The sequence below is a fragment of the Galeopterus variegatus genome, unplaced genomic scaffold (genome assembly GCF_000696425.1).
Source record: "Galeopterus variegatus unplaced genomic scaffold, G_variegatus-3.0.2 Scaffold2722, whole genome shotgun sequence".
Classification (NCBI taxonomy): Eukaryota; Metazoa; Chordata; class Mammalia; order Dermoptera; family Cynocephalidae; genus Galeopterus; species Galeopterus variegatus.
In genome coordinates this window covers 121,444-136,288 of record NW_007728833.1, presented here as the reverse complement: position 1 = coordinate 136,288, position 14,845 = coordinate 121,444, and the positions used below count along the sequence as shown (strand labels likewise).

Sequence of the window (14,845 nt, the reverse complement as noted above, 5' to 3'; positions counted from 1 at the left end):
AGGATAATACAGTAGAATAGAAAATGACTGTCTCTCTGAACGTGTCATTTCAGCTTTGAAGCTTATTTTGTCATTTTCAAAATGGAAACAAGAACAGCCTCGCCTAATGCACAGGTTTGCAGTTAGGTTCAGATACACACATATTTTACGTTCTTAATAGAAAGAATTTGGGAAAGACACTAAAAAGAATAATTGTTGTGATTATAATTCAGCCAAACTCTCACTTACATGTGAATTCCAAAAATGTCAAACTCATAGAAACAAAGAGTAAAATGTTGGTGGTTAGAGGCAGGGACAGGGTAGGGGAAGCAGTTAGAGAAATGTTGGTCCCAGGACACAAAATTTCAGTTAGGAAGAGCAGATTCAAGAGCTTTCGTGAAACATGGTGCTATAGTCAACAACAATGTATTGCGTACTTGAAAATTGATGAGTGCAGATTTTGAGAGCTCTCACTACAAAAAAAAAAAGTGTGTGAGGTAACGCATATATTAAATAAACTATTTTAGCCATTTCAAAATGTACACATATATCAAAACTTCATTTGTATAACACAAATGCATAAAATTTCTACCTGTTAATTTAAATAAATAAGTAATTCAGCCAAACTCAATTATCTCACTCACAGACTAACATAACAACTCCTAAAGTGCCCCTGCCACTAGCTTTTTTCTCCCCAATCCACCTTACCCTGCATCAAGATACATCTTTCTAAAATGCTGTTTTCATTTAGATGACTCCCTTGCCGAAAAATTAAAATTCTTATCAAGAATTCAAGTCCACTAGAACATGTCCTCAGCCTCTTTTTCTAACCCTTCTCTGTTTAGTTCTTCCCAAATGCACCCTCTGTAGTGAGCTGAATAATGACCCCCAAAGATATCAGGTCCTGGTCTCTGGAATCTGTCGATGCTACTTTATATGGCAAAGGCTTTGTAGATGTTATTAACTTAAGAATCTGGAGATGGGAAGATTATCCCAGATTGTCAGGGTGAGCCCTAATGTCATCACATGTATCCTTCTCAGAGAGCATGAGAGGGAGATCAGACAGGAGTGTGACCACGGAGGCAGAGATTGGAGTGAAGTGGCCACAAGCCAACAAATGCCTGGAGCCAACAGGAGCCAGAGGAGGCATGGAACAGATTTGCCTCCAGAGCCTTGGGAAGGAGCAGCTTGACTTCATCCCAGTGATACTGATTTCAGACTCTGGGCTCCAGAACTGTGACAGAACAAATTCATGTTATTTTTAAGCCATCTAATGTGTGGCAATTTGTAACAGCAGCCACAGGAAACAACTGTATTCTCCACTCATTTTGTATAAAGCCACACTCATTCCTGAGTACCAGTTGTTCTTGCTATTATCTAGGAGAGCTCAGGCCCTAAAAATGCCTGCTTGTTCTTCAGAGATAGCTAATCATGTTCTTCATGTGAAAGAGGACAAGCTTTCTTTTCTCCCTTTCTTTTTCTTTTTCCTCCCAAGAATAGTTTTCTAAAACTGGACTGGGTTCTGGAAACAAGTTGCAGGATTTCTTTCCCTGCCAGCCCATAAGTCGGAAAGTGATAAAGTCCAGTAAGTGAAACAGGAAGCTTATCTCCTTTTAGGAACATATTATGACACCTCGATACAGACCTTTCATCTCAGCATTCCTCAAAGTGCATCCAGAAGAAAAAGAATGTCACAAAGAAGAGGGATTCCTTAGCCAAATAATTTGCAAAAGTTGCTGTATCTTTTCCACCCTGTGTCAATTCACACATGCATTCCCATATGATAGCATCTTAGTAGAGCTGTATAGCAAAAGACCTGTTTAACACTGCTCTATCCAGCGTTTCTGAAACTTAGTTGGCTGTGGATGTTCTTCATGTGAAACCTTTTTTTCTTACATATTACTGAAACCTTACAGTTCATGTGGGTTGCAGTGAATTTAGGAACATAGACATCAACCATTCTGATACTTATCCACTCATCCTTTTTATCATCGACACCCAATCTAATCCCAATAGACCTTAGGAAGCTGCTAATAAAAGCTTCTGGTATAACAGAATAATTAAAGCAAGGCTAGAGGAAAAGAGCGTGGAGTGAAAAATTAGAGGATGTATGAGTCAATGGAAGAAATAAGACAGAGGGGAAAAAAACAACTAATTGTGTCCAAAAAAACCTGAGTAAAAGATCGCTGGTCCCCCCCAAAAAACCCAATAAATATAGCCGAGTTTATTGACCACTGAGGCCAAAAGGGAAATGGAACTTTCCATCAGTTTTCTCAGGTCAGCCAACACTCTGAGTGTCCACTATGGGTTCTCTGCCATTATTCTCTCTTACATTAATACATTTTATCTAAGAGAAGAAAGTAGACCAGGTCCTCCAACAGCAAACTGTCCAAAGTCACTAAACCATTGAGAGTAATGCCTCCCAAACAGAGGGGCCCCGTCAGTGAACATACTCTCCATGTGGCCATTTCCTTTACAGATCCTCAATTAACTCACAATTTTTTCTTTTCCTTTTGTCCTGTGAATTAGGATTGCTACATTAGCTTGTGGATTGTGGCTACCAGGTTTGTGCCTTTCATTAATTAGCTTTAGATATTTCCTTTGAGACAAATTCCAACCAGTTTCTCAAATAAATTTCAATTCGTTCTCCTTCAAGGTTAGTAGCAGAATACCTACTTCCAGGTGTTTTCCTATGAATCAATCACAGTTAGGAGGGCTAACTGGTATCTTGGCTTAGCTCTCAGAACTCAAATAAAAATATAAAACAATTCTTGAGGTCATCCTGCCTTGAAATTTGGAGGTTTCCCTCCAGAGGGCAATTCTAGCTTCCTCATTAATTGAAGATTCATTTGCTTTGGAACGCCATTAGGGATGTTAATGATCAAGGGCATTAAATAATGAATAACAGAAACACTGTCAAGTCTTTGTAACATCTATGCTATAAAACTGCTCAAACTTCTTGTGAGAAATTTTTCCCAGAAACAACTAATGAAGTAAATAAACCAAGAAGTCACAGAGACTTAGTTAACAAAAATGAATATTTTATAGGAGTAAACTCTTTTCTGCCACTTGAAGTTTAGACTTAAAAAGATCAAATATACTGCAGAAACATACCAGGCAGCCACAGGAATCCTGGAATTTGGGGTGGGAAAAGGGATCTGTCTGCCAGCATGATGAATTCTTCCTAAAAAATAACGGAAAGAATCGGAATGATCTTTCAGATCACAAAGCTATTGTATTTCTATAAAAGAGAGTTCTATCAGACTAGAACATAGTTCACAGGATAATCACCTCCTACCGCCACGAAGGCTGAGGTCTTACATTTGTTTTCACAGCTTGAGCTGTTAATCTGATGACAATGTTTTATTATAATGACAGTATTTCCATCATATTACATGATGCTCACTGGCTCACTCTAGTAAATGTCCTGCCAGGGATCCCTGGAACTTGCAGGGAGGTGGGAGGCTGGGCTTGTGGTGAATTCTGACTCTCCCAATCTCGTAACCAGGTACCAAGAAGGAATGAATAAACACAGCAAGCTGCTAATTCCTTTTTGTGGCATCACATAATAATTTAATAACCATTTGAAGAAAGAAATATTAAATACCATTTTGAAGAAAGGTTGTATAACACAGTTATGAAAACTACTTGCAGCAGTGGTTTAAAAACCTTTTGTATTCCAGTTTCCTTAGTTTTTTTTTTACTTGTATATCCTGTACTTTAATATTTTTTTAGTAAGCTCTTTGCTTGCTAGCAAAATTTGCTTTAGTAATAATAACTATTCTGAATTACTCAATAATTGGAAAAAAGGGAAGAAATTAACATTTACTGCATTACATTATAGATACCAACTAGATATTTTTACCACTGTTCTTACTAGTCCTGTTTTTTAGAAGAGTGTAGGTGGAGGTCCTAAGAGGTCAAACAGCTGCCCAGAGATCACACTGAGGAAGGAAGGGTCTGCGAGGTCCCAGCAGGAGCCTGCCCTTGCCTGTACGGGACGGCCAGCATTACAACACTAAGTTAAAAACACTGCAGTCCTGTGAAAAGAAACTTGCCATCTCTATTAACCAGGTGAGCAAAGTATAACTTCCAGGTAACTTCTGAAACATCGAAAGTAATTTAAAGACTTCCTCAGTGCTACTCTCTTGGCTGACTGCGTTCTGGGAACTCAGTGTGAGACTTAAAAGTTCACTTGGAAGTAATATTCAAAGAAGTTGTGAATTTAATCTGAGTATTGTATCTGATAATTACTTTTTGAAAAAATCACTCAGTTTATGCTTAAACACAGCAGGCCCTCCTTGCTTCAGATTCATGCCTTAGATGAAAGTTAGCAAATGTTTATAACTTAATAAATTACTTCGAAAACTTAGTCTTCTTTTTCTTTTCAAAATCCTTCACCATTCTTGTGCTAGTTCCCTTTTATAGAGAAAACACGTGACCACTAGAGCTGCATAATGAACCACGACAGTATTTAGCAGATTTTAGTTTTTCAAGCATCTCTCAGCCTTCAACAATTTTTGTGTTCAAACAAAAGAATCACCATGAAGCTGCATGAACATTTATAAAGGGACAGAGGGGTGATGTGTTAAGAAGCAGATGTTTCTATGTACATTTCTTTCTAGATTTTCGGAATTGAAAAACACACTTTCACTTGGCAAAGCTTTTCTCTAACATGTTCTGTAGGATACCATTGCAGCTATGCTGTTCCAGAATAAATGTCTTGAACATGGTCACTTGGTCCTCAAGATTTTCAAATGCTGGATTAAATAGGTCTCTTTGCTGCAGGCAGGGAATAATCTAATATGCATTTTAAATACAGAAGAGAGAGGCAGACTCTCTGAGGACTAAATGTCTTGACAGTACCTTTCTGAGACAGGAACTTGCCTCAAGGGAAAAAAGCTCTCCTCTGTCTGAGGTTAGCAGTGTTCTTTCTACAGGACTGGGGGCCCATAGTTGCAAACAGAGGCAGTGAGTTGCCAAGGTCACACAGCTAATCTGTGGTGCAGCTGGGCTTTGGCCTGAGGTAGCCTGGTCCCAGATGTGTGTTCTCCACCCTATACCAAATGCCTGATACATGTACTCTATATTTTTGACCCTTGACCTCAACTTTCTCCTTTCTAGGCCCCTCAGGGGAACCTCTCACCAGCCATGCCAAGCTCCAAGGACCCCACCTCCTGAGTGTTCACCAGGCCAATGAGCCTTCAAGATTTTCCTGAGCACCAGAAATATTAGACCACCAAGATGATTCATCATAAGGCTTCAATCTAATCATGGTAACAGTTTTCTTAAAAATAAGAAAATAAGCCTAACACATCTCCTACTTGGGTTTTTTAACATTTTTGCTCTGTATTAAAACATTAACAAGAATGGATGGGAAAAGTGACCATTTTGCTTCAGAAACACAGTAGTAGGGAAATACATCACTGGAGTCACAAATATGAGCCTTATAAAATGAGACTAATATGTAAATCTACTAGTGGGCTTGTAAAAGTTAGAAACTTTAGCATATTTAAAAATTTAAATTATGCATCATCTCCTATTATGACAAAACTTATATTTTAGGTTACACTTATACCACAATAGATTTTTCTGGAGCTCTTTACTGTCCTCTGTACGAGAGATAGGAGTCAGAAGTTCAACATGACACCCTAGAGTATGACACTCATTATCTCAACAGAAAAACAACCTAGAAGCAAAAGCTTATCTATTATTCCAAATCGTTTCCTCTAGTTAATAATGAAGTGATTGCTAGAGACTTCCAGGAAGATGGCAGAATAGAGGTGTCCAAGGCACATTCCTTCTGTAGAAGAAGATCGAAACGGGCTCACTGCCACCAACACTACAGTCGCCAGAGCCACTGTCCAGTCCCAGATCTGTCGCTCACCACGGAGCAGCTCCTTGCAGAGCAGCAGTCCTGCAGGTTGCCCATCACTGTGGCCATGGACTCCACAGATATGAGAGAGGAGGCTGCAACTACCACTGTCACTGCTGCCACTGCAAGATAACCCCACCAAGGACACTGCAGATGTGAGGAAGGTAGTTGTAGCCACTGATGCCGCTGCTGTCTCCATGAGGAAACTCTGCTGCTGCTGCAGACACTGCAGACATGATGGAGGCTACTGCAGGTAATGAAAGCCATTGTAGCCACCCACACCACTGCCGCCCCCATGAGGTAACCCCATTGCCACTGCAGACACTGAAGATGTGAGGGAGGAAGCTGCAGACCCCAGAACCACTACAGACACAGCTGCTGCATGGGCCACTACTGTGCACACTGCAGACAAGAGGGTGGCTGCTGCAACCATCACTGCTGCAGTCACCACCACCACCAGCACTGCCAGGTAGCCAATGTTGTCAGGCAAGCAGCCTGCCATTGCTAGAGCCACTGCTGCCACCCAGGCAGCCCACCAAAGCCACTGCCACAAGCCAGCACTGCAAGAAGGGTGGACTGCTATCACAGCAGCAGCCACATGAGCCAGAGCCACTGAGCAGGCAGACCACTGACCACTCAACTGCATTAGCACAAGGAGGGTTACCAAGAGAGTCCAGGAAAGGGGAGTAATAGAAGAAGCAATTGCTCTACCAGATGACAGACATCAACATAGAGATACTAGAAATAAAAGAAAAAAAGAAAGAAAATATGACATCATGAAAGGAATACAGTAACTCTCAAGTACTAGATCCCATAGAACAGGAAATGCTTAAAATTACTGAAAAGGAATTCTGAGTAACAATTTTAAGGAAACTCAATGTGATACTACAAGAAGACACAGTTAGACAACACAATGAACTGAGCAAAATTCTCCAGGATATGAAGGAGAAAATTTACAAAGAGATTAATAGCATAAAGAAGAATGTAGAAGGACTCCTAAAATTGAAGGAGTCATTCAACCAAACAAAAACACAACTGAGAGCTTAAGTAGCAGGCTATACCAAGCAGAAGAAAGAATTTCTGATCTTGAAGAAAGTCTCTTTGAAGCTACTCACATGGACAAAAAGAAAAGACAAAATAATTAAGAAAAATTAAGAACATCTAGGCAAGACAGCAGACAACCTTAAGTGCACAAACATCTGTATCACTGGTGTTCCTGAAAGGGAGGAGAAAGGAAATGGTATTGAGAACATATTCAAAAAAATAATAGTGGAAAATTTCCTAGGTATAGAGAATGAAACAGACTGTCAGATTCATGAGGCTAAAAGATTCCAAAATAGTTCAATACAAAAAGCTTCTCTCTAAGAGATGATATATTCAAAATACTTAAAGAAATATACTGCTAGCTAGGAATACTATAACCATAAGGCTATCTCTCATAAATGAATGAGAAATATTGTATTTTAGAGACAAACAAAAACTGCAAGAGTTCACCACCACATGACCAGCTCTACAAGAAATCCTCAAGGATGCCCTATGTCTGGAATCCAAGAAAAGATAATCACAAAGTACAAAACCTAATGGTAGAACAAAAATGCAAATGAGAAAGAGAATGAAACTGTATCTTACCACCTCCAAAACCCAACAAACACTGAAGACAAACAATACAAGGGAAAAAAAGAAACAAAAGATATTTAAAACATACAAATGAAAATCAATAAAATGCCAGGAGAAAGATAATTCCTTTCAGTAACAATCCTAAATAAAAATTGATTAAATTTCCCAGTCAAAAGACACAGACTGGCTGACTGGATTAAAAAGCTAGATACAACTATATGCTGTCTACAAGAGATTCACCTCACCAGTAAAGACACACACAGACTAAGAATGAAGTGACAGAAAAAGATATACCATGCAAACGGAAATCAAATATGGGAGTGGCTATTGTCACATCAGATAAAATAGACTTTAAACCAAAACCTATAAAAAGAGACAAAGAAGGCCACTATATAAAGATAAAGGGATTTATCCAGCAAGAAGACATAACAATCATAAATATATATGCACCCAACATCAGAGCACCCAGATATATAAAGTAAATGCTATTGGACCAAAAGAAAGAGATAGACACAAATATGATAATAGCTTGGGACCCGAATGCCCATCTCTTGATATTGGATACAGCATATAGGCAACAAATCATCAGAAAAAATGCATTATTTAAACACACTCTAGACCAGTTGTACTTGGAAGACATCTACAGAACATTTCATCCAACAATCACAGAATATACATTCTTCTCATTTGCACATGGAGCATCCTCCAGGATAGACCACATGTTACGTCACAAATACAGCCTCAAGAATTTTTTTTTTGACAAATTTAAAATAACTGAAACAATTTCAAGTATCTTCTCAGACCACAGTGGATTAAAACTAGAAATAAATAAGTGAAACTCTGGAAACCATACAAACATATAGAAATTTAACAATATGCTCATGAATGACCTATGGATCCAAAACAAAATTTAACAGCAAATCAAAAGATTTCTCAAAGCTAATGAAAATAAAGGCCATCAAACCTAATCCTGTGCGATGTTGCCAAAGCAGTTCTAAGAGAGAAGTTTATTGCAATAAACACATCAAAAGAATAGAAAGATTAAATATAAACAACCCAATGCTACATCTCAAAGAACTAGTAAAACAAGGACAATCCAATCCCAAAATTAGAAGATGGAAAGAAATAATTAAGAACAGAGCAGAACCCAGCAAGAAGACATAACAATCATAAATATATATGCACCCAACATCAGAGCACCCAGATATATAAAGTAAATGCTATTGGACCAAAAGAAAGAGATAGACACAAATATGATAATAGCTTGGGACCCGAATGCCCATCTCTTGATATTGGATACAGTATATAGGCAACAAATCATCAGAAAAAATGCATGATTTAAACACACTCTAGACCAGTTGTACTTGGAAGACATCTACAGAACATTTCATCCAACAATCACAGAATATACATTCTTCTCATTTGCACATGGAGCATCCTCCAGGATAGACCACATGTTACGTCACAAATACAGCCTCAAGAATTTTTTTTTTGACAAATTTAAAATAACTGAAACAATTTCAAGTATCTTCTCAGACCACAGTGGATTAAAACTAGAAATAAATAAGTGAAACTCTGGAAACCATACAAACATATAGAAATTTAACAATATGCTCATGAATGACCTATGGATCCAAAACAAAATTTAACAGCAAATCAAAAGATTTCTCAAAGCTAATGAAAATAAAGGCCATCAAACCTAATCCTGTGCGATGTTGCCAAAGCAGTTCTAAGAGAGAAGTTTATTGCAATAAACACATCAAAAGAATAGAAAGATTAAATATAAACAACCCAATGCTACATCTCAAAGAACTAGTAAAACAAGGACAATCCAATCCCAAAATTAGAAGATGGAAAGAAATAATTAAGAACAGAGCAGAACTAAATGAAATAAAAACCCAAAAAATGATACAAAAGATCAATGAAACTGAAAGTTGGTTTTATGAGAAGATAAACAAAATAGACAAATCATTAGCTAGTCTCACTAAAAAAAGGAGATAAGACCCAAATAACAAAAATTAGAAATGAAAAAGAAGACACTATAATTGATACCACAGAAATACAAAGAATCATTAAAGACTACTATAAACAACCAAACTCCAATAAATTTGAAAACCTGGAGGAAATGGATAGATTTCTGGACACATACAAACTACTGAACCAAGAGGACATAGAAAACCTGAACAGACCAATAGCAAGCAATGAGATTGAAACAGTAATCAGCAGTCTCGCAACAAAGAAAAGCCCAGGATTGGATGGTTGTACATCTGAATTCTACCAAACTGTTAAAGAGGAATTAATACCAAACTCTTTCAAAAAATTCCAAAATTCTTTTCAAACTATTCCAAAAAATTTAAACAGAGGCCATTTTCCAAACTCATTCTATGAGGCCAACATCACCCTGATACCAAAACCAGACAGAGAGAACAAAATATAAACTATAGGTCAATATATTTGAAGAACATAGATGCAAAAATCCTCAAGAAACATTAACATATAGAATACAGAAACACATCAAAAAATTATAAGCCGCCATGAAGTGGAATTCTCCTAAAGATGCAAGGATGGTTTAAAACATGCAAGTCAATAAATTTGATACACCACATCAACAAAATCAAGGCAAGGAAAAAAACTGTATGATTATCTCAATAGATGTTGAAAAAGAATTTGACAAAATTCAAGATCCATTCATGAAAAAGACTCTCAGTAAATTAGGTATAGAAGGAAATTATCTCAGCACAATAAAAGCCATATATGACAAACCCACTGCCAATATCATGCTGAATGGGGAATGAAAATGGGACCAAGACAAGGATTTCTAATCTCACCACTCCTACTTAACATAGTATTGGAAGAATTAGCCAGAGAAATCAGGCAAGAGAAAGAAATAATGGACATCCAGATTTGAAAAGATGAAGTCAGACTGTCCCTGCTTACAGATGACCTGATCCTCTGTATAGAAAAACCTAAACACTCTATTAAAAAAAAAAAAAACTCTTTGAGTTGATAAACAATTTCAGTAATGCTGCAGGATACAAAATCAGCAAGCAAAAATCAGTAGCATTTTAATACTCCAACAACAAACTAACAGAAAAGGAAATGAAGAAAGCAAACCCACTTAGAATAGTAACCAATAAAATAGAATACCTAGGAGTAAATTTAACCAAGGAGGTGAAAGATCTCTACAATGAGAACTACAAATCACTACTGAAAAAAATTGAAGACACAAAAAATGGAAGGACATTCCACATTCTTGGATTGGAATAATTAACAATGTGAAAATGTCAATACTACCCAAAGTCATCTACAGATTCAATGCAATTCCCCATCAAAATACCAATGACATTAATCACAGAAATAAAAAGACAATCTTAACATTCATGTGGAACAACAGGAGACCCCAAATAGCCAAAGCAACCCTAAACAAAAACAATTAAGCTGGAAGCATAAAACAACAAACCTATAGTAATCAAAACAGCATGGTACTGGCAGAAAAAGAGACACCAGGACCAATGGAACAGAAGAAAGAACCCAGAAATCAACCCACATACTTACAGCCAACTGATCTCCAACAGACACCAAGAACATACACGGGGAAAAATACCACCTCTTCAATAAATGGCACTTGGAAAACTGGACACCCATACGTAGAAGAAAGAAACTAGATGCATACTTCTCACCATATACCTAAATCAACTAAAAATGGATTAAAGACTTAAACGTAAGACCTGAAATTGTAAAACTCCTAAAAGAAAACATAGGGAAATACTTCAGGCAGTAAGACTGGGCAGAATTTACGAGTATGACCCCCAAAGCACAGGCAACAAAATTAACAAAAGGAAAAATAAACAAATGGGATTCTATGAAACTAAAAAGCTTCTGCACAGAAAAATAAACAATTAACAGAGAAAAAAGACAACCTACAAAGTCAGAGAAAATATTTGCAAACTGTGCATCTAACAAAGGATTAACATCCAGGATATACAAGGAATTCAAACAATTTAACAGCAAATAAATAACTCAATCAAAAAATGGGCAAAGGAGCTGAATAGACAATTCTAAAAGGAAGATATACAAATGGCCCACAGACTCATGAAAAAATGCTCAACATTGCTCAGCATCAGGGTAATGCAGATCAAAACCATATTGAGATATCATCTTACCTCAGTTAAACAGGCTATTATCAAAAAGACAGAATAAGAAATGCTGGCAAGGATGCAGAGAAAGGGGAACTCTCCCCCACTGTTGGTGGGACTGTAAATTGGCACAGCCATTATAGAAAATGGTATGGAAGTTCCTCAAACAACTACATATGGAACTGCCATACAATCCAGCAATTCCATGGCTGGGTATATACCCAAAGGAAAGGAAATCATCATGTTGAAAGGACAGCTGCACTTCCATATTTATTGAAGCTTTATTTACAAAGCCAAGAGTTGGAACCAACTTAAATATCTACCATCCAACAATTGGATAAGGAAATGTGGTATATTTACACAATGGGATACTACTCTGCCATTAAAAAAAAAATGAAATACCGCCATTTGCTGCAACATGGATGAACTTAGAGAAAATTATGTTAAGTGAAATAAGACAGGCACAGAAAGAGAAATACCAAGTCTTCACTCATAAGTGGGAGCTAAAAACATAAACAAGTTAAAAAGCAGAAGAAAGAAAGATGCAACAATCACAATGATACATTGCACTTTCAAAAGGAGAGAACAGAACTGAGGTTACCAGAGGTAGGAAAGGGGGATTGTCTGGCTACTGACAAGGGCTCCTGTGAGGCTGAGGCTGATGCCGCGTATCCTGCTCACAGCGCCAATTGCCTAGCTCTCTTAGTCCTGTTTGTGACGCCAATTGTAAAGCCTGGCAACCAGGCTAGTGTCACAGCTCTTTCATCTGCTGGTAATCCTACACTGACTGGGCCGATGGTTGAACTAGGGCTGGGTCTGGAGCTCCCAGACCCCTCAAGCCCGTTCACAGACAGGGTCACAAACCCTTCACACGCCAAGCTGGGCCACCAGACCCCTCCACGCAGGTCTATGAATTAGGTAACCAGCCACATGGTCCTTAGAAGCTGCAGGTCTGGAAAAAACATGGCTGCACAGGGCAGGCACCTGAGGCAGTAAAAACACCAGGCAAAGTGGCGCTGCCATGCAGGCACACTCACTCCACCCACACAATGTTTATCGAACTACCCTGAACTGGCACACAGGCAAGGGGAGCCTGACAAAATTATTCTATTTTCCCAACAGGGATGAAGAGGGGGGTTAAGGGAGGAATTGGTAAAGGGTCACGAAAAACAATTACACTATGTAATGTTGAATATACTAATTATCTTGATTTGAGCATCATATATTGCACACAGGTATTGATATTCAACTCTGTACCTCACAGATATGTACAATCGACCATGTTTCAATTAAAAAAGAAGAGTTTAAAAAAAAATGAAAAAAAGTCAAACAAACCAAAAAGCAAATAAATAAATAAATAAATAATCAAGTAATTGCTAAACTATGCCAGAAAGGTAAAATGTAGATATCACTGAATTCAGTAATACTTTTACACTTACTAAAGGAAATTTACTTGTTTTAAGTAAAACATTTTGCTTTGCCTTAATGAATCAAGCCCTGTAGGTGTTACATGGGCAGAAATCACTATTAATGAAGTATTAGTATCCTCCTTGCATGCAGCAGTCCCTAACACCCCCAGCATTATGCTAAGCTGACCAGGAAAATGGGTAGAAATGAATATAAAACAAATGACTCAAAGGAGAGACTACATAGATTTCACAAAGAAAAGGGAGAAAACAAAAACATAAATATAGGAAGGCTGAAGAAAGGGCAGAGGAGAAAAGCCTGTGGGGGAGGGGTGTGGGGAGGGGGTCTGCAGGCTCTGAACAGTTGTGGAGACGGAGCAGAGGAGAGTGTGGGAGTCTCTCGTGTAACTGAAGGTAAAGTGTCTGGCCAAACAGAATTTTGAATGTGTTCTGCTGTCCTTTAAGAATTTATCCCACACCTTCCCCCCCCCCCTCTTGAGAGACTAGACAAAAGAAATACCTTTTGTCTGCTAACTGATCTTTCTTTGATACAGGGTTGAGCCAGGGCTGCACCCTGTGGGATTCTGTGTTAGATCTGAATTGCTCTAAGGTAGACAATAGAACTGAGGTTACCAGAGGTCAGGGAGTGGGAGGCGTTAGGGAAGAATTGAGAAAGGGCCGAGAAAAACGATTACATTGTATAATGTTGAATATACTAATTATCCTGATTTAAGCATCACTATAACACACAGATATTGATATTCAACTCTGTACTCCACAGACACGCACAATCAACAATGATCAATAAAAAAAAGAAAAAATGAAAAGACTGAGACAGTACAACAAAGGGATTGAGGACACCTTTCTTGTTGCTCCACATGTCTGAATCCCTACTTTTCCTCTCCCAAATGAAATGAATTGTTCTCTATCACAGCATACTTTTTTTCCTTTTTTTGCCTAAATAACATTTCTAGTTTTATCCAATGCCAAAGTTAGAAAAGATTCTATCAAAGTAATAAATCATTTTAATCTCCCAGTTCTGTATTATATTATCTTAGAACTTTCATTTACTGTGTATTTTATATTTTCTATTCCAAGGCTACAGCAATATTTATAAATAACATATCTATCTGGTACCTTATCACAGGTTTAATATATGATCTCCATTTGCAAAAAAAAAAAATAATAATTGCTCAAGGTAGATGTATTTTACGTGCTGATGCTTTATTAGAGGGGAGGGAAATAAAAATATCACCACTGAAGCCCTAGTTACATAAATCACTGTTTTTTTAAGAAAAGACTACAGTGAAAAACATAATTAATTTTCTATCACTTCTTCCTTACTGAGACCATTAATAGTTATTCAGTCTCCAACTAATTACCAACACGACTAACAGGCAAATGTGTCATCACAAAGTAGAAAACATATTGCCAATACTGCATTATTGTCTGGATTTTTATATTTATTACTTTAAAAATATACTTAGTATATCATTGTGGTTTTTATCACTTGTCTCATTTGCTCTACCCAGAATTATAAATTCCTTGAGACCAGGGCCATATTCTTTATTAATCTTGGTTCTTATAGCAGCACTTTATTTATAATAGATCATCAATAAATAACAGTATAGCAACATAAGAGAGAGAGAAGAGTTTGTGAAGAAAGGCAAGCTTTCTCAAGGTTTCACAGAAAGGTCATCACTAGATTATCATTTTTATTTTTTTTTTCCTTTTTTTGCCTAAATACATTTCTAGTTTTATCCAATGCCAAAGTTAGAAAAGATTCTATCAAAGTAATAAATCATTTTAATCTCCCAGTTCTGTATTATATT

General features: G+C 37.5%; 1 protein-coding gene across 1 annotated transcript in view; it reads right to left on the bottom strand.

Annotated features, from left to right (window-relative positions):
• Nucleotides 1–14,845, bottom strand: part of LOC103598729 (ATP-binding cassette sub-family A member 13-like) — a gene marked incomplete at its 3' end in the record, with an annotated part of 258,136 nt that overhangs the window by 140,003 nt on the left and 103,288 nt on the right. Inside the window, exon 14 of the mRNA XM_008582776.1 lies at nt 3,094–3,163. Coding sequence (XP_008580998.1) covers nt 3,094–3,163 — 70 coding nt within the window. The remainder of the gene's footprint in view (nt 1–3,093; nt 3,164–14,845) is intronic.